The sequence below is a fragment of the Drosophila virilis genome, chromosome 5, assembly GCF_030788295.1.
Source record: "Drosophila virilis strain 15010-1051.87 chromosome 5, Dvir_AGI_RSII-ME, whole genome shotgun sequence".
NCBI lineage: Eukaryota > Metazoa > Arthropoda > Insecta > Diptera > Drosophilidae > Drosophila > Drosophila virilis.
The window spans coordinates 6,217,355-6,243,820 of record NC_091547.1 but is presented as its reverse complement, the minus strand read 5'-3'; the positions used below and the strand labels follow the sequence as shown (position 1 = coordinate 6,243,820).

Below are 26,466 nucleotides of genomic sequence, written 5' to 3'. Positions count from 1 at the left end.
AATTAAAGTATATCTAAAAAAACAGCTTTTGGGCCTCATTAACAATGCGAATAAATAAACAATTTTTTATTTTTGTACAAAGTATTGTTAACAAATTCATAAATGTCAATGAAATGATATGTTACACGAGCTGCCATGCCATGGCATCTATCTATAGGGTATATCTGCGAATTAGTGAAATATTTGCAATTTATTTCGTTGGCCGACTCGGCGTATGCGTAATTTTTATATGCGCGACTGCTGCTGCTGCTGTTGCTGCTGTTGTTGCTGTCTCTGAACTTTGTAAACATTGAATACTTGTTTATATTTGCATGCGCAATTTTCAATGCTTCAGATACACTCGCACACACACACACACACACACACACACGCACTCGCACACCCTCATCTTTAAAGCATCTTTTTTCTTCTTATTATTGTTTTTCGTTCTGCTTTATTGTTGCTTTTGTTGTCCGTCTGCACAGTTTAAGGTCGCATAGTCATTCATTTTTTGAGCAATTCCTGTCGCTCGTTGTTTAACACACACTCGAATTTGATATTCATTGAAACTATAAATCTTTTATGAGCAGTCGCTGCAGCTTAGCTGAGTCACATGCCATCCGCCAGCCGCCAGCCGCTCGGCAAATGTTGTTTTCCACAAAATTTAGCCAATCAGCTGCTGCCGCTATTCGCCTAAATACTTAAAACTGAATATGTTGGCCTTGTGTGTGTGTTTGTGGAGGGAGGGGGTATTTTTTTTTGCTTATTTCTTACTTGAAGTCAATTTGAATGTTTGTTCGAGTAGTTCGCAGAGCGGTAATAATTTTATTGCATCCGCATATTGCTCAATGTTTTGCAATGCTCAGAGTGTAAACAGTTCGAGGGAAATGAATGTTCAGAAAAGACTCGCATTTGAAGTGGAAAACGCTTTGCTCAAAAAGTTTAGATAATGCTTTCCACAAACAAAAACTATAAATAAATATTGATTTATAGCGTGAAAACAAACTAAAATAATGAGTTCCCTTTAAATTTCTCTATTTACCATATTTATATAGATATTATTCATAGATATATTTTTCAAGCACAATTTCTAATAATAAGTTAAGTTTTGCTCGAAATCAGATGATAAACGAATTATTGACATTTGTATGAATTTATTTATTTCATATTCATTTCATTGTGCATCGAAAATGTTATCTAGTTAATATACATTTTTTTTTATAGATTATCTGTAATATGTGCTCGTTGAGTAGTTCTGTCCAAAACAAATAAACACATGCTCTCTAATAAGGGCCTAATGAACATGACAAACATATCAATCACGAGTCGAACTTCAGCTTAGCGTTAAGATAGTTTTTTATGAATGCTATAAATACTATATAAACTATATTGTAGAGTTTACTAGGCGCATAGCTTTAAGCTCTGTGTAAAAAGAGGTTTGTCAAATGAAAACTTGTTCAAGTTTAACTCCTATGACAGCTGCAAGATAAAGTAGGTCCAATGGGACAGACGGACGGACGGAGGGACGGAGGGACAGACGGTCATGACTAGATCGTGTCGGCTATTGATGCTGATCAAGTAGATGTTTCCTGCTGTCTTTTGCACATGTACACTTTTCTCTTTTTACCTATTTTGAATGGGTTCGGGGCATAATAATTGTATTTCTAGTAGCGGCAAGAGGTTGCAGCTCCTTAGACTCGTTTATATTTATAATTTTTTTTTTTGTTTTTGTTGTGCTTATTATTAATGAATATTTATAATATATAACAAGCTCCTGCTATATAGAAAAGTCTACATATTTTAGTAATTAAATTTGCTTTTAATTATCAAATTTTCTTTGTTCTTTACAAAGGTCTCTCGAATAGCTTGAACACATTCATTTTTGTGCTCTCTTAAAGCATTTCAATTCGCAGCACTCTCTCTCACTTTCGCTCTTTCTCTGTCTCGCTGTCTCACATTCTCACACAGTTTCTCTGAGTAATCAAATTGTTTTCGGGTGCACCAATTAAGTAAAGTGGGGCCTCTATGGGTCTGCTTTTTCTTTTTTTTTTTTTTGTATACGAAATGTTTGTGGCTCTGTCTGCGGCTCACATGGCGTATGAGTAATGTGCTCTAAAGCATTTATCTGCGCGCACACACACACAAGCGCACAGCACAGACACGTACTTTAAATGCAAAGTGAGCGCATAAAGTTAAAAAATAAAGGTAGACAAACACACGCACACGCACAGGCTGGCGAGTGTCCTTCAACGTGTGCCAGTCTGTGTGTGTGTGTGTGTGTGTGTGTGTCAGTATGTGTTGCGGGTTAGCTGGGATAAGCAGAGTGCTGCAAAGTGCTATAAATCAACACTCGAACCACTTAATAAAAGGCAACGCCATTAGACAACAGCAACAGCAGCAGCGTTGACGTTGCACGTAACCCGCTGCCACAACTCATAACAATGTCATACACACACACACTCGCACACTTCAGCCACGGCAAGAGTGCAAAATTTTTCGCGTTTTTTCATAATGAATTATGGCAGACAAAACAAAAGCTGGAAAAACACAAAAACAGAATCCCAAAACAGTAAAACAAAAATCTATGAAGCGGTAGCTCAGCAATGTGGTGGAGTAGGGGGCGTGCTTGAGGCTGCAGTGCCAAAAGTTGATGGAATAAAAATTATTAACAAATGCCGACAGATTGTGTAAACAAGCGCCACCGAAATGGCCGCCGAAAATTGCTGAACGCCAAATTGTGGGCGCTTTGAGTGCCACGGGCGGCGAGTGTGGTTTTTGAGGGTGGGGGGGAGGTCGTGGCGCTAAAAATGTTTTCGTCACGCGCTTTAATTGCCACGCCTGTGTGAACAGCGAACGCAACGGAGGCGTTCGCAAACGCAGCAGCAGCATCAGCAGCCATCTGCGGGGCGTGGCAGTTGCTAACAGCCCACGCCCCCAGCCTCCGCCTTAGCCAAAAAGCGAGCGCAGAGATTTTTGCATCTGTTTAATGTAAAGCAATTGCAAATTAGCCAAAATTGTAGCCAGCGTTCGCTTAATAGCCACATTTTCCGTTCTGTGTGTGTGCGTGTGTGTGTGTGTGTGCGTGTGTGTGTGTTGTGGCTGCTCTTATCGGCAGCCGCGTAATAAAAGCTCTTTAGTGCGGCCTTTTGTATGAATTTAAATATTTGCACAACGTTTCATTATTTTCATTTGCCAAGACGATGACGTTGTAAGAGCCCGCTGCCAGCCCTGGCCTAAGAAGCCACGTAATGTATAGCATTGAGAATACACAACAGCACACACACACGCACACACACACGCACACACACATTTAAATGCCTCTTGTTTTATGCACATGTCTTGAAATTAGTTAACTTCGTTTGTGCGGCACAATTTTAATTAAATATCAACTGCGCCAAGCGAAGACAGCTGCAAACAGCGACGACAGCAGCAGCAGCAAGAACAACAACAACAACAACAACAACAACAACAACAACAATAATAATAATAACAACAATAACAATAACTACAACAACTATACAAACACACACACACACACACACACCCAGCACAAAGCACACGCAAAGTTTTAACTAGGTCACAAAGTAATTTCTATGCGCTTGCTGCAACTTTTTCCACACTTTATTAGCTGTTAAAGCATTAAATCAAAACAGTTTGCCAGAAGTTTTCGTATTTAAGAAATTATAAACTAAGCGCTAAATATGATTATTATAACTGTGTTCCATAGCACAAAAGAGCTTTTGTTCTTATGCCGAAAGTTCGCCCTAAACCCATATTTTATTTCTATACCTACTTTGTCTTTGTTGAGGCTATAAAATTTGATACTTCTTCTATTCTTAAATTCCAACAAATCAACCAATCGTATGCTGCATGAATCATATCATTTGGTTATATAGCTCGCTAATTTAATGCTCGATTTAATACGCAATTTATCAAGCTGCCGCGCAATAGCTTGTTGTTGAAAAAAGACCAGCTGATCAAAGTTTGCTTCAATTCAATCGTTTCAGATTAGAAGTTGTTATTTTAATTCCCATTTAGCATTTTAACGTTTTAAGTTTAAGCATTTGAAGCTTATCAGCTTCTAAAAACTATGTTAAATGCAGCTTGCAATAAATATAAATAAATGCAGTCATATGAACAGTTCACTGTCAAATTAGATTTGCTTAACAGCAAGAAACATTCAAAGTTAAACAAACATTACTAAAAGTTCTATTTAGTGCAATCTGCATTAAATTTGTAATGTTAACAGCAGCTTAACACTTATCAGCTTACATAAAGTGCAATCATGTTAACAGCTTGCTGTTGCTAATGTTAATTTAACATTTCCTTTAAAATTTTATTAAATTCAGCTTATATTAAATGATGTTCTTTCTGTTTAACCAAACAGCTGCTGTTAGCTTTAAAAGTTTCGCACAATCTTTATAGATTTTATATACTTCAGTCATAATTTCAATAGATAAATCAGACCACAAAAAAGAACAGCACGAGGATAAACACAAACTCAAACACAGTTTATGTTTCGCACTCTACCGAATTGCGTGCTGTGCGATTTTTATTGCTTTACGGAAAAGCGGCAATCACTCCCCCCCCCCCCCCCGCTCCACCGACCGCCCACTTTTTTCCACTTGGCCATTTACTACATCTTCAACATTTTCCGCTGCTTCATAAATAAACTGTTGCATGCTTTTGGGCGTCGCGTTTGTAGAGCGCTGCCCAGAACACGTTGTTAGTTATTGGCTGTTGTTGTTGTTGTTGTTGTCGCAGTTGTTGTTGTTGTTGGCGTGGCGCAATCTGCGGCACTAGTTTATAGCCATTTAATGAATGTTGGCACTTGGCGTGCGGCAATGCGCCACACGCAGCGCCAAAGCCTTGAAAAATGCCTTTCGTGTGCTGCAAAATTTGTTGCGGCAGCCAAGCTGCAAGGCATACAGCACTGGCTGCTCAAAACGAGGCGTGGCCAGCATATTGCCAGTGACCGGGGAGCAGCTTTGTGGCATCGAGCTGATGACATATGCAACGGCAATCGTAATGGGAATTTGGCAGTTGAAGCTGCACCAAAAGCAGAAGCTGCAACCGAAGTCGTGCTGTCAGCTGGCCGAGCTTAACATGCAAAGCACAAAGCATATCAGGCACAAGCACACAGATTGTATTTGTGGGTGTGTGTTAGTTGACATGCAACACAATTTGGTCTTTGATGCACACACACACACACACACACACAGATATGGAAGATTTTCGTTAGACAGGACATCAGTTTGCCTTTATGCCATTTTCATGTTGTCCATTTTTGGCCATTTTATCAACTTGTAAATCTTCAAGTGGGCCACTTGGTTGTCTTCGCTTTTGTTTGGAAAGTTGTACTCTTTTTTTTTGTTCATGGCATTTTGCTGATATTCGCAAACTGTTTAAATTGAAATTTCATTTGGCTGGGCGCACGCAAAGTTTGCGGCCAACTTAATTTGCCTGATGAAAAGTGCAAATTTCTTGACTGTCAAGCCACAACACGTGCAAGACTCCACGCGCTCTCTCCCACTCTCCCTACCTCTCTCTCCATGTCTGTTTCTCTGCCTTTGCCACATGAGGCAACTTGAACTTTGTCTGCACTTGCTGCGCCCGCAGAAATTGTTGTTGCCACAAAATTATTTTATGACTTGGCAAACAATTTGGCCAACTGACTTTTGACGTCGTAATTGCAGCCCCTTGCAGCTTTTATAACTGCACATAAAATATAATACTCTGATTCGTTGGTACTCAAAATGATATCAAAATTCGTTACTTAAATTAAATACAACCGAAACAGCCTGAGCTGAACTGTCCAAGTTGGGACTATTTCGAAGGCTCTTCTTTTAGCTACCCTTAGCCTCTTTGTGGTCCCGCAGTTTACATGAAGATATATATTTTATTAACTTATGGCTTAAAGCCGGCACTTGTGTGTGTTTTGCCATTTGGCCGCTTTACTATTGCCAGCTTCTCATACACTTTTTGTGAATAAACTATGCTTCATATATCAAATGCCACTTTTCCACACATTTTCTGTGGGAATTGTAAATCATTTCAGTTTGAATATTTTATTATTTATTTATCAATTTAAGTGAGCAAAGCCAATATAGTTAAGCTATGGAAGCTTCTGGCAACGCTTAAAATAATTCCGTCCAAAAGTTTTGAATAAAGCCAACTGTAGATGCGATTTTGGCATTTAGTTCCAATCACACAAGAGAAATGGCAGCTTCAAGAGTCAAGTATCAATAAATAAACATTTCCTGAGTCGAGCCAATTGTATTCTTTACGGATCGATTAGACTCCAATGTAAAGTGTATTCAGTTTTTGCATTGGCTTTAACCAACTTCAATATAAAGTTTCAATTGCCAGCTTTGCTAAAACTTATCCCAGTTTAAATTACACTTAAATCATATGATATCCTCTTGGAAATGGGCTAATTCATGTTCGTTTAAATCATGAATATAATTAACTTGTTTATGAGCTGATTTCTGTTTGCTGCTGTGTTGCGGGTAATCAGTTAGGAAAACCCGCAAATATAACTTAATAAAGTTGATTTACGGCAGCGGCCCGCAAATTCGCAGAACGGAGAAAAGCGAGGCGGAACAGGGCAAACAGAGAGAGAGAGAGAGAGAGAGAGAGAGAGAGAGAGAGAGAGAGAGAGAGAGAGAGAGGGAATCGAGAAACTTTGAACGCTTCGGGGTAATCAATAATTTTTAATCCCAAGCGACAGCATACAGCGGGTCCCACACACGTATTTGCTGGTTTGTTATCGTTGTAACTGGTTGTTGTTGTTGTAACTGGTTGTTGTTGTTGTTGTATTGGGTTAGCCAAAAAGAAAACTTTGGCCCATAATTGAAGTACACGCTGAATAAAACGCGTCATGTTGCGTGCTGTTTGCATTTTCCCCATAGCTGGGAACATGAAAATGAAAATGGAAATGAAAATGATTTGTAGTATGTGATTTGTGTGGTTTATGGGGCTGCCAGCAGGGGGTGTAGATTAGGTGTGTGTGTGTGTGTGTGTGTGTGTGTGTGTGTGTGTGTGTGTGTGTGTGGGGGGTGTGTGTGCACGTAGCTCGGATCATTAATTTGAAAGCCGCTTATCATATTTGCAATTACTCGTTGCGTACAGGTTGACATGACCTCCCAGGCGCATTGAGCTGTGATTGCCAGGACTTTGATTGATTTGCTAAAGAGCCCGCACACACAATCAAGCATTTAAATATACAAGCTGAAAATTACATGCATTTGTGCAAAATGATATAGAAGAATTTACCTGGCGACTGACACGATTCGAATGTTGACTTCCAAAAAAGTTTGCTGCAGCAATCGCTCGAATCTCCAACATCCGATTGGGCTGTCAGGACAAACTCTTTTAGGTAAATGCACATAATTTTCAAGCATCAAATAAAGCCATGTTTGCTTTCAGGCTTTCGACTCAACAGTAAATGAAATGCCCAAAAGCTGACAAGCCTTTTCCGAGTAAGCCGCATTCAGAACCAATCAATAATAATACGCAAATAGAATCAAAATTGTTGACACTGTCGTGAAGGGGGTTTTTATTGTAGATCTACAATCAGCAGGCTCTCAAGTTAAATATTTTAAAATTTGCAAGATTTGTGAATGCGAGAATATTCATTGACATGAAATTTGGCGAACATTTTATGTGACAATACCATGAAATCGAATTTGCCCAGCGACCGGAAAGGCGCACGCCCGTTTAACACATATGTGAGTGTGTGTGTGTGTGAATTATCTATGTGTGTGTGTGTGTGTGTGTGAAAGGCTTTGCTGGCAAACAAAGCGATAGAGGGGGGCCAGCCGGCAGCACTTTTTGATTTATGCGGCATTTTTATTGTAGGCCTCGCTGCTGCTGCTTTTGCTGCTGCTGCTGCTGCCGCTGCTGCCCCGCTTTCCATTGGCGCTGCTTGAATTTAGACCAAGTCACGAGTCCTGGCCTGAATGTAGTCGAGCATGAAATTGCGTGAGCTGCTTGTGCAAGTTTGTTTACTTTTGCATCAGCAGCAGCAGCAGCAGCTTGAAAAGCCGCTTGGCGTCCCAAAAACAAAACGTTGTCAACGACGAGCACAAAAATGAAAGACACACTTGAAAATGTTTTACATTTTTATACCCTGTACATAAAAAATGCGCCCAAAACGAGAATGAAATGCTTTTAATAAAGTTGTGCAAATGTTGGTAGGAGTCCAAATAAGACAGCTGCTACCCTGTAAAGCAAATGTTATAGCTAAGGGCCATTCGCTATCCAACTGCGCTTGAACATGTTGAGATATTGAGAGTCAAAGCGGGGCTCTTGTCTTCTATTAATGTCGAATATTTCATAACGATTGAATATTGTCAGGCTCCACTTGAAAACCTGATAATGCTAGTGTTGCAGGGCTATCGTTTTTAAGGTGCCTATCGTTATCGATGCTATTGATATAGCATAAATAGCAATAAAAAATCGAGAGTTACTAAAACATATCGATCAATAATTGCTTTCGATATGCAGCACTTGTAAATAAATTGACCAACCTCCACTTGCGAGCCCAGTGCAGGGTATTTACGTGTCGCTCGACTCACTTGACTGCACGGCCGCTGGCTTTCTTTTTATTTGCATTTTTTGTTGTGCTTATTGCTGTTATTATTGTTGTTGTTCTTGTTGTTTTTGGTTGTGCATAAGTAAATGTGGGCCGTGGGCTACAAGCAACGGCCTTCAGCAGCTTTTGCCTCAGGTAGGATACGTAAAATTGTCAAAGGCATGTCGAGGATTTCGGTGCCTCAAATTAAAAGTCAGCTCACAATCAAACGGATGCCAGTTTAGCTAAAGCGAATATAAAAAGACGGTCTGTAATTGTGTGCGTGTGTGCGCGTGTATTCATTTGACAACCCGTCAAGGGTCAAGTTGTGCCCTTTTTAGATATAGCATATCTAACAAGTATCAGTAGCTGTTGGCTGCCTGGCCTTACAATATAAAAAGGTCAGCACCTAGCCAAAGGCTGTCCAAATTAACTTCATAGCTGCCAAGGAGCCAGTACTCAGCTGCTGAGGTGAGCTGCACGGGCTTACCTTGCGTATACGCAATTGTGCATAGCATTTCAGTCAATCAACAGGCCACAAATCACACATACGCCATGTTAGCCGTGAGGCTTTTGGGCCAGTTTGAAAACGTTTGCCATAAATCAGAGCTGCAAAATGCTTGCACTTGCCGCATGCAAACGTTTCTGGCAGTTGGCTGATTACAGCCCCAGCAATGGAAATGGGCAACAGTTAAAACATCAAATCGCTCAATTTTCACGCATCATCTGAGGCTCGAGCCAGAATAGAATAAAAAAATCGTATATATAAATATATGTTGGTGTGCCGACAAGAAAATCAATTTGGGTCGACAACAGCCGGAAAACTTTCAGCAGGAACGGCCACAGCTCATTTTGTATTTATCAACTGGTGGGGCGGGGAAGGCACGGACTCAGTCCATTTGGCATTCCCTGGTCGCAGCCACGTCTGGCCAGATGGGCGGCATAAAGTTTTATTTCAATGAGTGCGAAAACTGGAACTGTAGTCCTGCCATATCCTGTCCAGGGGCCGGCAATAAGAGCAGCGACTCGACTCGACTCGCCTCAGCTCAGCTCTGCTCCAGTTTCAGTTTCAGTTTCGTTGTCGTCTCAGCTGGGGCAGAAATTTTTGTGGCGCTTGTTGCTATTTTTGTTTAGCGCCGAGACACAAAAAGAAATAAATAAAATATAAATAAGCTAGAAAGGACAAAATGCGCTCTGCTTAACTGCCAGATACCCTGTAAATAGCCACACAAACAAATTGAAAAACTACTTCATTTAAAAGTTAAACTTGATGCGATGCAGACATGGTTAAGAGCTAGAAAGCTTGAAAGAACTACAGAGAGCGAAAAAGTAAATGAGAGGCAGGTAGAGATAGGAAGAGAGAGAGAGAAAAAGAGACGGAGTCTCCCTCCGAGTCCCGGAGTCTCCCTCCGAACCATAAACAGAGCGACAAATTTACCTGGGATATATTTATTGCAAAGATCTACTCCTCAGATATGTATATATATATTTTTATATATACTCTCTATAAAATCGAGTTAGAAATGTACAAGTTTATTTTGCACCCTTTGAACATTATTATAGGGTATATAAAAACAACAAAAACACATTCATGGCATACTTTTTGGGCGTCTGTTCGACAATTTTGAGGCAACAAAGCCGACTCGCAAGTTTATTCTGGCCTGGCATATAAATGCAGGCCATAAAGCCTTAGAAACTTGTTTATTATAAGGGTGTGAGTGGGCGAGAGGGTGGCACGAGATGGAGGTTGCGAGTGTGTTAGTTGAGAGAATACGTAAGCGTTGCAGGCAGCGAGTGTAAATGAATAGCAACTGCTCTAATTTTGGATGTCGGATTTTGGCTTAAATATTTATAAGAAAAACGAGCAGCTAAGCGTGGGGTGGGTGAGTCTGTGTGTGTGTATTGGTGTGTATCTAACACACACTCGCAATCAGACATATGCTGCGACGCATTTAATATTTATGCCACGCAATCGGCATGAGTGCCCGCCGCATACGTTGCACGTTCCGCCTGTTGTTGTTGGTGTTTTTGCCTGCGTCTAAAATGCTGCCACATTGTTTATTTGCTGAATTTGCGTTTTTTTCGACCATTACTTTGCTACACCTCTGCCCCCTCGGCCCCATTTGTTGTTTGCCATTTGGGGCTCGGCTCCTTTGTGTGTGTGCACACCACCTGCTCCCCGCCTGTGCAACATTATGGGGCATGTTCCTTTTGCTTCCGTTGTTGCTGCTGCTGCTGCTGCCAGCCTGTTGCGGCCTTTGACTTATTACCATTAATTTATTTATGCGCGGCGCGTCACAACCAATATTTTATTTTCGGTTTCGCCCGCCCTCATTCGCCCCTCTGTTCTTCTCCTCTTCTCCCAGTCACATAAAGAAAGAGCAAAATCACTTGGCGTAACCAGAAACCCGACTCTGTGGCCTACTCGCTTCCGACCCGACTATGCAACTCGCCCGGGGGCCAAAAGTTATGACTGTGTAACTTTTCCCAATCAGAGCAACGTTTAAAGATACACACACACACACACACACACACAGATATGGCAGCACTTAATGTACAATTTTAAAGTCTTTTAAGCGAACAATTGCCTTCAATTTTAACTGCTCTATTTAGCTTTATGAGCGCCTTATCAGCTCATTTTATTTTAATAGTTTTGGCATAGAGCTTTTCCTAAAGGAGCTTACAATAAGATATAAGTAAAAAACCTTTAGAAACAATGCATTTCTAAAGCAGAAGACGAGGAAAAAGTAGAAGTAGAAGAGAATAACAGAAATATTCCGGAATTTGTATAGAGTTCTTTTAAGAAGCAGACTAATAAAAAGATACCAAATTCTAAAGATAATGCTCTAATGAATATCATATCGATATTTATGCTATAACGGATGTGATTTACAAAAAAACCGAAGAGCAATAAAGAGTAGAGTTGAAATAAGGATATTAGATATTAAAAATCATAAACATATTTAAACTGAATTTTAAACTGAACCAAAAATTCCTATTCAGAATCAAATTAGATATGTTTAAAATATATATCTATCTAGAATATAGCATAATAGTTAACTTAACTTAAGTTAACATCAGCTTTTCCTACACTCACTCAGATATTCAGAAAGAACTGACAGTTTTTACGGCTCTAAATTACGACGCTAATAGCAGCTCACATATTATTCAAGACTCTAAATTGTAGCCTCAATTAAAGTGCCGTAATGTGGCTTGGCCCCTCACACAAAATTGAAATTGTGCCACATATTGGGGGCAAGGCTGTGCAAACTGTGCCAAATGGTTATGTGCTGGCCAATTGGGTCGACGCAAAGTCCACAAGTTGCAACTGCGGCAGGCTGCAGTGTTGCAAGGCTGCGCACAGCACAATTGGTAAATATTTAAAAATGAAATTGAACGACCATTTGCCAATGCGTAACTATATTTACTCAATGTACGGCCCCGCCAGTTGGCCAGAATAAACACAGCAACAGAAACAAACACAACTGAGGCAGAAGGCGTGACCGCTGCCCTAATGGAAGTCATTTGACACCGGCTACTGTCCAAACTGGCCGCTGATAACAGGGGACAATGCCACAACAACAAAAACAACAACAATAGCTAGTGCTGTAATATCTAGCAAGCTTGTGTGTGTTTTGGGCCATATGTTTGAGCCATGGTGCCATTAATTTGCAGCACCCACTGTTGCTCCTTGAACGTCCTGTTGCTGGGCTTCCGTCTGGCTTAGTTGCTGACGGAACTCTCTCTCTCTCTCGTTGTGTCTGTGCCAAAATGTAGGAAATTGCCTAATAATGGGGTTAATCGGCATAACGATCGCTTCTATTATGGCCAGATAATTGTCTGTTGGGCAATAGCTCAGCTAGCTGAAAGCACAATTTGGCACTGAATGTGGAAACTCTTAAATCGTATTGTGCCATATTATTATTGTTATCATCGAACAGGCAACTGCTTTGATTCACAGGCACAGTGCTCATTAGGCGCAATTTGTTTGACCATTAAATATATATTGGCTTTAAGGGGGCGTTGTTGAGGGGCTTTTAGTGCGGGCGGGAAGTGTGCTGGCATTGCAAGGCCGATTTGGTAATTGCAGTTGCCGTACGCAGGGCAAATACACGCTACGGATTCGCACCTTTGATTAAGATACACACACACACACACACTCACAATGTGACACACTGCGACACACACAAAGGGCCAAGCCAAGTAGCAGATTGTAGGCCAGTTCCTGCTGCTACTGCTGCTCCTCTTCCTGGTCCTCTTCCTCTGGCCAATACTCAAACGAGCAATTTAGCCAACTCATTGAAGCGGAATTAATTGCAATCGATTTTGTTAGCCGAAGAACGCGCAGAGTCTTCATTAGTCCACTGTGTGTGTTTGTGTGTGTGTGACAGGACCTAAGCCTTAACTGTTGCTAAACCTTGCCCCCTTTTGTGCCTCTCACCCTATAAGGGCGCACATTAAAGCCAACGCGTTGAGTTACGAACATATAAAACTACACGATTACACGTTTATTTGGCGCCTTTGAAAATCACAACATTTATTTACAATTTATTATCGTTTATTTAGCAGACCGTAAAACCAACAACAGCAGTTCTTGAACAGAGCTTTCAATTGAGGAAAAATTGGTTTTCCATTAAAACGTTTTTTTCTTTGTAAATCAAGCCCCACAAATGCCCTACAGTATTTTCAATTTATTAATTACTTGTGGTAAATAAAATACTAATTACTATATGGTTACAATAAAGAGTTATTAAATTGATTGAATAAAGGTTTATTATATTAATTGAAATTATTTTTTAAGGTTTTTTGAGAGTGTCAGAAGTAATTATTGCAATATTAATTAATAAATTATCACAAAAGAAGTAAGCAGGCGAATTTCTCATTAACATAGTAACATAATGCTGTTGCTGTTAAAGTCCCTGTACTCAGAGAGACTCATAACAGAGCTAGAGAATGTTTTGAAAATGATAATTATTGGAAAATTAATTCATATAATATCATCAGAGAAGTAAACAAGATTAACTCTCATTAAGATAGCAATTGCTGTTAATATAGCAGAATATATTCTACTGAGAAGTTAATACAAATATATATAATAAAATGAGAACTCTGTTAACCTAGCAATTGATTGTTATATTTGCAGTTTTATTCTTAAGAAAAATTAATATAATTTACTAAAATAAGTGCTTAAATTACATGAGAACATGCTGTTAAGGTCTATGTTCTTAGAGGAACCGCTTTACAGAGCGAGAGGAACTTTCTGTTAAACAGATAACATGCGTAAGAAGTTAACATAACGAAGGCTGCTGTCTTAACAGTTAATATACTCAAATGCACTTTTAGGCCGAATCAAATTCCAGAGTTGATTTAATTCAATTATTTTTGATTTGATCGACTTCCTGCACAAATTATTGAATACACTAATCTGCTGGAAAACTGTGCCACATATTATTGTCAAATCATTTGCGCAATTCAGTACAACTTTCAACTGTTTCGTATCAACTTTTTTAGATTCAATTTTTCAATCCAAAAATGCAGTCAACTGTTAACACATTCCCCAGCTCATGTCAGTGCTGATCATAAAACAGCAATTCCCACTAAAAACTTTTCCAACATCTCGTTTGTCGCAAGCACACACATGTTTGTGTGGTGTTTGTATGTGTGTGTGTGTGTGTGTGATGTGTGTATCTGTGTGTGCTACCAGTAAAAAGTTTTTTACATAAATTTCCCGCTTGCCGCTTTAGACGTACCATAAATACATTTACTCTTTTCAATTTGTATTTGCAGCAACGACAGGCGGCAACATATAAAATAAAATCCGTAAAGGGTAAACTTTGGCACCAGATCGAGGATGCACAACTGGCGGCAACTGGCGACGGCGTCGAGCTGGTGGCAAGCACTGCAAACACCCTGTTACTGTTCCACATCCTGCCACGCGTGCCACTTATAGATACAGCTACAGAAATATATATATGTATGTATAGATACAAATGTGCAGCTATTAGATACGGCGTGCATGCACGAAAGATACTCGCGAATTGATGTGGAACATGTGCCAATGCTTTGCGCTGTTGGAAGCTGCCGCGAGGGCGACGTTGTCGTTTGATTTTGGCCAAGTTAAATAAACAGGGCACACACACACAAAGACGCGCATACACGCACACACACTCTTACAGACTCGCACGCAAATAAACAATAAATAAGGCCAACCGAGTTGTCAACAAACGCATCGCTTCTGGCCAACTGTTTGGCAATAACATTTGCCCAAAATGGCCGCGCCCGTCGATGAGAGCGTGCTCAATGCGCTGCGGGGCGTGACCAGCGCCCAGACGCGTCTGCCCAAGCCGCTGCTCATCAAGATCTATGTGGCCAGCCTCAAGCAGGAGTTTAACCAGGAGCGGCGCATGCTGCTCGAGCTGGTCGGGCCCGAGCTGCAGACGCTCTACGATGATCGCCAGATCGAGGTAAGATGCTTGGCCAGCATGAAGGGGTCGTAGGTCACATCATACTCCCTCTCCTCTTGACAGCTGGAGATTGTGGACATGCACTTTGGCACGGGTGCCCTGGATGTGACGCTGCTCGAACGGGATCCCTACATGCAGCAGGATCTGCTGCACGAGATTGACACGTGCCACGCCCACTCGAAAAGTGTGTTCTTTTTGGCGCTAATTGGCGACGGCATTGGCCGCCCACCGCTGCCCACGCACATCGACGAGGACATCTATGCGGCACTCTCTCTGCCGGCACAGGATATGGAGCTGCTTGGACGCTGGTATGCCAAGGCGGGCGCAGAAACGCAGTTTGTACTCAAACAGGACTATCGGTAAGTCGGCCAGCCGAACAATTATCCTTGTGCATATGCGCGTCCCCGTTGTTTGCCAACTCAATTGCAGCTGCACAGCGCAAATATTGGCACAACTCATAAGCCAACAATGCCAGCCGGGGGCGCTGGCTGTTTGGACGTGTTGCATTGTGAAAAGGCCAATGCCAACGCTTGACGGCCGTCAATTGTGCTTAAGGCTGATGTCTGCATAAAAGAACTGGCAAATAAAAATATGAGAACAAACTTACAAAATATCTCAAATAAACTAAATGCCAAGCCAAATGAAATAAATTACATAAATAGAAATAAACTAATGGAAATTGTGGCAAATAAATTCAGATTATTCGCAAACACAAAATGTGAAAGCTGTCAAAATGCATAAAAGGCTATAGAAAAACTGTTACAGATTATTTCTAAAATATCTGAGGATTTAGCAAGAGTCGCATTTTTATGCTATTTGCCATTGTTTTACATATTGTCTGTCCGTCTGTTTGGGATTAAAATATAGCCTTTGAAGTGTTTCCATTCTATACAAATACATAAAAAAAAAAATCAATTCACAAAAGATATACATTCAAAAAGTTGGAATTCAAAAGCTTCGCAAGCAGTTAAATATCAATAACATAAAGTGGGAGCTCTGTTAGTTAACATGGTGTGCGATAACAGAACGCTGTTTAACTACTAACATATATATTTACTGCTCTTTTGTTCAATACTTTAAAGAGTTTGTTCTACGTGCTGCGATTGTTTTTGCCCTCATCTTGCTTAAGCTTTCACTTACCCCGAGGATATGCAACTTAATGTTTCGCCTTTGTAATGGAGGCAGTCACTTTGATGGCAGCACATTTTTAGATATCCTTTATCCTGCTTAAGGCTTTTAGTTTGCCGTATTTCTCACGCTGATGGCTATGATTGTGCTTAATGAAATTCTTGAGTTCTTGAGCATTTATTGCTTCTCACAACAGCGCGTGACACGCAATTCGATATATAGAAAGTGTAAAAGTCGTTATTATGCCATGAGCACTTTCTCAACTACAAGGAATTTTCAAAAAAGAAAAAAAAACACTCTACTTTTAACACGCTTGCTCGTTATTAACTCAAAGTTCACGATTGTTGTTGATTAAGTTAAAAGCACTTAACAAAGGTTTTTAAATAAAATTGAGCATTAAGCGATTGCCTCTTTGTATATGAAAATCAAAAAATAAAAGCGAAAACTTGAAATTTGAAATTAAATTAAGCCCAAAAAGGGTTAACATCATAAAAAATGATAAATTTCCGAATACATTAAGTAGCGCAAGTTAAAGAAAAACTTTTAAATGAATAATGAGATTATGTGCCCATAAAAAGGTGTCAAGAAAAAAAGAAGAACAAAAACAGTTAACTGCATAAAATCGACTATTTAATACCCTTAAATATTTATTTTGAAGCCATTTTCTCACCTTTCTGTTCGACTTTTCATATTTCTCTTGACCAATATCCTCCAAACTGACTCTGTTGTGTGTCAAATTGCAGCTCGCTGGCCGCGGAAGAGTGGCTGAGGGAATCGCGTCTGTTGCAACAGCTGCTGGAGAAATCGCTGCAACATCTGGTGACCGCGACAAATGGGGATTTGCTGCGCCGCGTGCAGCTGCTGCGACGCACACAAATCGAGCAGGAAGTGCAGCGGGCCATGGGTAAGTGGACGAATCGCAGCTGTCAGCGCATGATGCTGTTAACCAGATATTTGAACAGCACACTCCAGCGAGAAGATACTGGCCGTGTTCCGGGAGCGTGCTGCACAGTGCAGCGGTCGCGATGTGGAGGCCGGCGAACGTTTGCGCAAAATCAAAGATGAGCTGACCATGAACCTATCAACGGATAATCACACGACGCTAGTGTAAGTAGCCGGACACGTGGGACTCATTAATATAATTGGCGACACATAATTGTTATTGCTGTTATTATTATAATTGTTGTTATTGTTGCTATTGTTGTTGTTATTGTTGCAGTGTGCCTGGCAGCGCCAGCAGCGAGGCCATCGATCCGGACAACGAGGACCACGAGGCGTATTTAAGTAAATTCAAGAACAAAGTCACCGACAAGCTGCGTCTGCTAATCGAGGCGCACATTACAAATGATCCCGATGTTATCAAGGGGAGGAAAAAGACTGTGCAGGTAAGTGAAGAGCTGCACAAATGGGCGAGGTGTGTAGCGTAAGTGGTGGAGGCAGGATTGTTGAGGTTGGGAACGTGCCGCAATTAACATTGCAGACAAGCTACAAAGTGGTTTTTGTCTGCGCCGTTGCGAACATTAAATTAAATTTATTTTTACTCCGACAGCCGCATTTGTTTTTCATTCCTTGACGCATATTTAATCCGCAATTGCCGGGGCTGTGAGGGGCATTCAGACGCACCTGCATTCTGATTGTATAACGCTTTAAGCAAAACATTCCAGAAATAAGAAACAGTCATAAATTAATTCCGTGCATTACAAGCCCCAACAAGCCAAAGATGGCCCCCAAACATTTTTGGCTCGGCCATTTTATACGCCTAAATGCGGAATCCAAAATTTGACAGCGTTCTTAAACTTTTGCTTGGGCAGGCAGTTTTACAATTTTTGTGGGGGAATTATGTAACATTTTGGGTAGGTTGGCAGTTTCTTACTTATTGTTTATGCGCCCTAAAACGCTTTGGGCAGGTTAATTAAATATGTGCGAGAGTTTATGTGCGGCAAGTAAATTATGCATTAAGTTTGTATTGCTTTATATGAGCCAAAGTCAGGGGAACGTTGCGCAGCACAGTAGATATTGCATTAGTGAAACCATAATTTAAGACAATTTTCGTTTTTATAAACGAATTCGATTTAAAGCAATCATCTCTTCAAATGATTTTCATTAGCTTGAGCTCACGTACAGAGCACACGGACGCGACTGCTTGGAACAGGAAATTATAGTGCAGCGTGCTTAACAGTCAAACGTACACCAATACATGTACAACACACTCACACCAGTGCACATAATTTTGGAGAAACTGCTTTCAAGCAGTACGGGGCATCTCATAGAACACAGCAACTGCTTGCCTGATATTACCTTTGCCATTAATATGACTCGAAAGAAAAGAGTGATGCAGAAATCAGTATAAAGCTTCCAATTCAAAAGAGAGCTTGACTAATGTCCTTAAATGTTGTGCTCTCAAAGCATCGAATTTAATATCTTCTCAGTAAATCATACAGTAACATATTAAATAACACACTGAAGCCAAGTAAACTATGCCAAAAATCAATCCATTTCTTATTCAATGTTGCCTTGGCTGATATATTGTTGACTTTCTATAAGTGTGGCTTAAGTAGAATTTTCTCAGCATTCGCTTTATCAATTTCGCTGTTCAATATTTGCTGAAACACCTGTGAAATTGAATTGCTAAAATGGCTAAGAGCAAAAAAAAAAAAACGGAAAGAAACGAAAATGAAGAGAATCCAAAAGCAAAACCAATAACAAGGCATCTTCTTCATTTTCTGGCGTAAACAAGGCGGGTTCTGGTTGGTTTTCCAATGCCGCCAGCAATAAGCATTTTGGCCAAGACGCTGCTGCTGTTGCCTGCCAACAATCTATTTGGTTGGCGGTGGGGGAGAGGCAGCCGCAGGGGGCGGCACGACTGGTAGCTGGGTATTTCTTTCGGCAACGGACTCGCGTTTGCCATACGTTGGCTTTTGTTGAAAGCATTTAACATTTCAAGTTGGGCGCAAACCGAAGGACGCCGCGTAAAGCGCGCCTTGGCTCTGGCCCATTAGCGGACGCCGGCTGCCTGCATGCGTCCTCCTCCCGCACTTGGCTATGCTGCTCTACATGACATATTAACACACTTACACTTGTATACAATGCAGGCCAGCGACGCCCCGCTCCTCATGTCCCGCTTTTGGCCCTTGCGCTTGATAGCACCCACACGAACTGCGCTTGTTTGCACTTAACGACGCCTCCTTCTTGCAACATAAACTGCAACGGCACGCCCGCCCGCACTCCTTTGTCCCACTGAAATTTAAAAGCCTTGCCAGCGCCTTTAAAGTCAAAACGTTGCCCGCCCCTCCTGGCACACCCACAATTTTAGAAGCCCATTACCCGAAGGCAGCTAAGCACTTTGACAAAATGTTGTGGCATTTGACAACCTAGAAATATGTTAAGTGTGCACACCCACAAAGAAGAGGAAGAGCGAGAGGCGCTCACCTTTAGCTGTTAGCACAATATGGCGTATGCGCAACTTTTCCATGCATTATAAAATTGAAAGCAAATGTCGAGCTAATTAAGCGACTCCTTGAACAACAGCTGCAGCTGCAAAACCACAGTCACTTCCACACCTGACCGCCGCTCGTCTCTCTCGGCAAATGTTGATTTAGTGGCTAAGTCAAAGTCAGTGCAGCTGGCAGTGAGCAGCGGTCCAAGCAGATTTGCAAGAGCAAAAGCAGCTTATTGAGACCAAAAACACACACTTCAAACTATGCGAGCATATGGGTACACTGAGCGAAAGAAGGGTATTACGAGCAGAGTTTTAAGTGGCACAAGGATTAACCTTAATTGGTGTGTGATGTGTGCACTGAGAGAAATAGGCAGAAAATAAACAGAACTAGCAACACTAAGAGAAATGCAAAGCTAGATATGAATACTATATTTGTTAAGCTAATAGATATTTGATTCCAGTAGCTTTAAGCCTGAGTTCAATATTGATTAAGGTGTCCTTTATTATATTTATTTGACACTGAGAGAAATGCGCTGTTCACTCTGTTTTCTCACTATAGCAAACATACAAAATTAGCTAAACTTTTTGCAACTTTGCAGAAAAAACTGCGAATAATATGAAGCCCGAGTAAAAATAGGTGCTAAATCACATTGCTAGGATACGAGTTACGAATAATCCAAATAAACTTTAGCTCAACTTTATTTAAACTACATGGGCCATACACTGAGAGAAATGCTACATGCTGCAAGGAAAACAACTTTAATATTTACGAGTATTAAACTAAACTTAAGACCAAGTTTTGTAGGACTTGGCCTCTGTTTTCATAAGCTGACGAGCGCCTTTTAATGGTGCTTACCTTCAAATGAATTTAAAGTAAAATTGCCAACCTGAAGTCCACACTTGCGATACAAGGAACTGCTTTTAAGGTCCAACTCAAGTATTTGTTGCACAGTGTATGCATGAGCTCAGTCTGGATAGCTTAGACAGAGTTAAAGATGAAGATGAAGGGCGCTTGAGTGTATTGAAGGGATGTATGTGTGTGTGTGTGTGTGTGTGTGCGCGTGTGAGTGTAAGTGGCGGGTGGCGACTTGTTAGTGGCAAGCATGCCACTGCCACTCAACAGCAACAAAAACAACAGCAACAGCAACAGCAACAACAACAACTAGAACCACAAGGATGAGGATGTCAGTGACTAGGGGGACCGACTCAGCTCAGCACAGCAGGTGGCATTCTGTCAGCAGCACAGGTAAACAAAGTTGCGAACAAACACACTCAGCGTCACACAAACGGAATTGAGGCTTGTGGGCGGGGCCAGACAGTGTCTGACAGTCAGCAGCGGATGATACTCTGGCATAATATATGCCCCGGTCAGGAAACGAGAGGCGACAAGCTGGCAGCCAAAGCTAGCGAGGACTCGAACTTGGACACAAACTGGGCATTGGGCGGGGGGGGTCAGGTCGGTGCGGGGCACTTTTGCTGTCTGGCAGCTCAAATTGGTGCGATTTGGCTGCTGATTGTTGACTATTTGAATCCCATTTGGCAATGGCTGTCAAGGGCAATTGCTCCCTATTTTCTTGTTATTTCTTCGTTTTTTGATTTATTTTTATATATATGTTTTTCACACCGTACAGGAAATCTTTCACGAGCATGCCACACATTTGCGGATGCTGCGCGAGCACACGGAGCGTGTGGTGCTGCTGGAGACGCAAGTGCCGCAACAGCTGCAACTGAATCTGATGGCGAATTTCAAGAACGGCAGCCGGCACGCTCCGTACTTTATATGCGGCACACATGGCAGCGGCAAGAGTGCGCTGATTAGCACACTCTATGGCCAGGTGGGCGGCTGGTTTGGCACGACGCGTGTGCATCGTGTCATACGCTTTGCGAAGGCCACGCCTCGCTCTGCATACAATCTGGAGCTGCTGCGCGTAATCTGCCAGCAAATCTCAATTATATTCAACATACCCGAGGGCTATTTGCCCAAAGATGCGTCCTTCGATCCGCTGTACATTAACAACTGGTTTCAGAATCTGTTACGTCGCATCGAGGACATGAACAACGACGTGTTGTTTCTGTTCATCGATGATCTGCATCTGCTGAATCCGCTGGATTGCGACATTGTCGCCGCACTCTCCTGGCTGCCGACATCGCTGCCCTGGAACGTGCAGATCATATGCAGCTCGACAACGCCCGTCGAACAGCTCAAGTTTACGCCCATGCAGCGGGATAGATTCAAGTCGGCGGAGTATCAGTTCGATCTGGGCCTGGAGGCGAATGCGACCCGGCTGCAGCGACCGGAACAGTGCGCTGCGGATGTCAGCTTTGTGGCCTATGTGGAGCAGCAGTTCGACGAGCTGGAGCAGCTCTATGGCCGGCAGGCGGTGGCCAGTCTGGCGGCCTACATCACGTGCTCCGAGTACGGGCTGACCGAGACCGAGCTGCTCGAGCTGCTGATGCCCACCGATGATCCCGAGTCGTTAATAGAGACGCAAAACGGACACTTTAGCTTCGCCAGCTTCAAGAAGATACACAAGCAAATGGGTAGGAATGAATCATTAATTAACTATATGCTCCGGTTTATATAATTTGCACGCTCTCTCTCGCATTCTCTCTTGGTTGCTCTCTCTGCGCACAGATAAGCGCCTGCTGCTGCACGACAAGATTATGTCCGGCAAGGTGCTCATTCAATGGCGCCACAATTACTGCGCCACGCTGGCCAAGCGACGGTATATGGATGTGGAGCGAACACGTTGCCTGCACATGGAGCTGGCCAATTTGTTTTTCCCCCAGGACGAGGATGAGAGCACGCTGGAGAATGATACAACTCGAAGCGACAGCAAGTCGGTTGTCAGTCTCAAGGAGCGTGAGCCGCACAAGGATAAGGACAGGGAACGCGAAAAGGATAACGTATCGGCTGGCCGTAAATCATCCTCAACGCATCACAACGACGACACATCCACCTTTTACAATCCCATTGCCGCCGATGTTTCCTACAGCATGCGGCACGTCGAGGAGAGCTGGCATCATCTGATGCGCTCCGATGACACGACTCGATTCAAGCAGATCGCAGTCTGTAATTTTGATTTCCTGCTCGCGGCGGTAAGTTGCCAGTATGCCAACCCCTCACTGGTCCCACCCACACCCATCCAATAATTTTAACGAGCATTTGCAATTAGTCAGCGTTGCGGAAATTAGTTTAGGAACGAGCTAAAACCACTTTGCAATCAGCTCGATTTGCGCCTTTGTGTGGCCCACAAACAGCTGACAAAATCTGCACTCAACTTGTCTAATAAACTTAAACAAGTCATGAAAATCGAGCAAGTCTCCCTCCAAAAGCCAAAAGTTCAAGCATCTTTTATTTATGCTTCATACATTTTTGATAAGTTGCCAAAGAGTTTAAAATTTCTGATGTGAATTCTGTGTCATGTCACGATAATTACAGATAGAAATTTCCGAATGTTATAAACATGCGAATATGTTATAATTATAACTTTTTACTTCTGTTAAGCGTCTTTTTCTAACTTTCATACTAATCTTTGCCATTTTCAAGTTTCAAATTGTCCCAATTGCATGTTTCAAATTCATTGTGAATCTATTTGCTAGCCAGACGGTTTTCAGCCCGCATTTGTCATCTAGATTGATTCCTAATGTTATTTAAAGCTAACCCTTTAAACATTTACATTTCAAGCATTTGCTTAAAAGACACTTGTAATTAAAATCAGTTTGTTAAAGAAACTTTAAATGAAGGAAATGCTTAAATTCAAAAGAGCTCAGATGCAATCAGCCGCTTGTGCGTCAACTTAAGTCCGAGTGCTGAATGTTGCATTAAGGCTTAAACAAAAGCGCGTCGGGTCCGTCTTGGCCGGCTGCCAACTCATTTGGTGTTTAATTGTTTTAAATGTCGTCATTCATTATGAAAGTTGTTCATGCGGAAATTTCGCCGAATTGCATTCGCGAGAAGGCCGAAACTGGCAAAAAGTTGGCGATGAATTTTTAAGCAGCTTTCGTGCTGGCAAATCGAATTAAGTTAGTTTTCATACCAAATTGAACACTGGTCGACAGATAAAATATTCATTTAGCCATCAATTTTGAAATACAAACAATTGCATTTCATGCAAAAATATGCAAAAAGTGCAGTTAAACTTGGCCAAAAAGCGAGTAACAAAAAATTCGTATAAAAGAAATATGTTAACATTGAAAAAGCGCTTTTTATTATGTTGTGGCAGCTGCAACTGATATGCAAAACCGACACGTGCCACAAATTTTGCTACTGCATCAGCAAATGTGGCAGCTAATTGCATAGCCATTCGACCTGCCTTTTAATTAGGCGAATGCCTAAAAGTGCAACAGCTGCAAATTGATTCAATTAACAAGCGCCAAGGTCAGCGCTCAATATTTCTATATGTTGCAACTTGGCAGCATCAAAGTTTTAGAAAATGTGAGAACTTTTCATATGTCCAACTGGCTTTAATTCTGCCAAGTCAATTTGACGTCAAAGTGTAGCAAGAACCCATCCATCTGTTTTTATGTGCAATTAAATAAACTAATCAAATTACAAAACATAGCATAATAATAGAGAGCATTTACCTCTTGATTTACACAAAAACATTTGTTATAATAAGCTTCTCAAAATCATTTTTATAAGTATATACAATTTTTGTTCGCCTCATAGGATTATTACATTTTTGGTCACATATATGAAGCACGCGTTAAGCTTGGTTGGAATAATTCAAAATTTCCAGTAGAGTATATGAAGCGTATACGCAATATTCATAAATTCGGAATTGCACAAGACGTATCCGTAATATTTGTATTACATCTACAATATACCGTACTGCAGAGCTATATACGCGGTGTATGCGTAATTTTCTTATTGATTCTTCAATATGCCTAATTGCACTAGCGACCACACGACGAATGCGTAATATTCTTATTAATCTTCAAAATAGTGACGTAAACGTAATATTATAAGTGTTTCTGCAATTGCTGATGTACTTGTAATGTTCGTCCAATGTTTCTCCCAATTCCGACGTATACGTAATATGCTAAATGCGCCTCCACATGCATGACGTATACGTAATATTCTTATTGCCCCCGCTAATGCCGATTTGTACAGCATAAATTTCGACGTATACGTAATATTGTAAATGCGTTTCCAAATGCGTGCGTATACGTAATATTCTTAATGCTCCTCTCCGACGTATACCTACTATTGGAAATACGCCCCTATACACTGACGTATACGTAATATTCTTAGTGCTCCCGTCCTATTCTCCTAATTAGCGCTGATAATCACAAATATTTTACACTTGGCTACCTTGCAGGTGCAAACGGTATCCATTAGCTACCTGCGCTGCCTAATCGAACACGTGCGCTGCTATGTGCTGGACCGGGACATTGAGCTCATCTACTACACCATACGAAAGTCGAGCGATGTGCTCACCCGGGATCCCATGCAGCTGGGCTCACAGCTGGTCTCGTGGCTGCGACCGATTGGCGAGCACGACGACGACGACAACTCGCTGCTGAGCATGACGGTCCGATCGGCGACCGCCTGGTGCGATGGCTATGCGGTGCCGCTGCTCGTTCCGCTGACCGGCTGGCTGCCGGCGCCGTTGCCCTCCCAGATACGCAACATGACCGTGTCCGGCACCGGAGTAATACGCGCCGTTTGCCTAGCGCCGTCGCGGCAACATCTGATACTGGCCACCAATTCAGGCGATGTGCAGTTGTGGCACATCATGAGCAACTCGCTGGAGCACACGTATAAGGGTAAGGGCGTCCGTGCTTAATGCGCTGCCATTAGACGAGCTAATCATGCCACACACACAAACTTATACACACTTTGCAGGACACACTGCGGCAGTCACGTGCCTGCTGGTGGCGCCGCAACAGTCGCAGCTGCTGCTGACCGGCTCCGAGGATACAACTGTTTTGGTCTGGCACGTGTCGCTGCGCGAGCGACGAGCGCACATTAAGTAAGTTGTACCCACCCCCTGCCCCTTTGACAATGGAAATCTCGACTGGCACTTTTAATGCGTAACATTTTTCATTTTCTTTTTTTTCTTTTCACTTTCTGGCTAACCCAGAGCCCACACAGCGTCAGTGACAGGCGTGGCAGCTGGTGTCAATAACACGCTGATCATCAGCAGCAGCGAGGATGCAACCATCGCCATCACAGACCTGGCCAGCGGCAAATTGGTGAGCAGAGCATGTGCTATAGAAACTGCTAGCAGGCAATGATTTTTAATTGAATTCATATTTAATTGCGCGCACGCAATTTACTATTTACTATTTTTAATTTGTTCACATTTTTGCCCCTCCATTTAGTCATTTGCATTTCGCTTTCAGCCACACACAAATTATGAAATGCATAATGCAGAATGTAAAATTTGTAATGTGAAATGCATTTGGCTGTTGCCTAATTGCGAGACCGCGCCACGAGCCCGACCCACAACAAACAAACCGCATTAATTTGCATAATTCCTTAGCCAACGCTGTTGCTGCCACTGCGAGGTCATAATCTCTGCCCATGTGTGTCTGTGAGTGTTTGTGTGTGCGTGTGTGTGTGTGTGTGTGTGTGTGTGTAGATACTGCGCACCCTATATCATAGTCACAAAGGGTTATGTTTGCATATATTAAAGGATTTATGTTCCAGCAAAAAATTAGTTCAGGCATATCAAATATTTAGTTTGAGTCAAACCTGTTCGAGTTTTAAAATGTTAACATAATTCACATTTTGCATAGCTGTGACATGATCTTTGCTTACAGACCCTTATTAACATTTGTTCACTATGTTAAACTGTCAACATCTGTTCTTCTCGTATAATTTCTTGATCGATTTTATTGCCTTACAGATTGTCACACATTTCTTTCATAAT

General features: G+C 41.8%; 1 protein-coding gene across 10 annotated transcripts in view; it reads left to right on the top strand.

Annotated features, from left to right (window-relative positions):
• Positions 1–26,466, top strand: part of LOC6624884 (protein qui-1) — a 73,571-nt gene that overhangs the window by 26,258 nt on the left and 20,847 nt on the right. For all 10 annotated transcript variants that reach the window (XR_004303922.2, XR_004303923.2, XM_070210247.1 and 7 more), the window contains 10 exons: positions 14,342–15,018; positions 15,082–15,377; positions 16,890–17,050; positions 17,109–17,253; positions 17,366–17,531; positions 21,217–22,126; positions 22,221–22,684; positions 24,910–25,357; positions 25,437–25,563; positions 25,675–25,786. Coding sequence is in view for 8 of the 10 variants with exons in the window: in XM_070210247.1 (XP_070066348.1) it covers positions 14,824–15,018; positions 15,082–15,377; positions 16,890–17,050; positions 17,109–17,253; positions 17,366–17,531; positions 21,217–22,126; positions 22,221–22,684; positions 24,910–25,357; positions 25,437–25,563; positions 25,675–25,786 (3,024 nt within the window). In the remaining 2 variants the exon portion in view is untranslated. The remainder of the gene's footprint in view (positions 1–14,341; positions 15,019–15,081; positions 15,378–16,889; positions 17,051–17,108; positions 17,254–17,365; positions 17,532–21,216; positions 22,127–22,220; positions 22,685–24,909; positions 25,358–25,436; positions 25,564–25,674; positions 25,787–26,466) is intronic.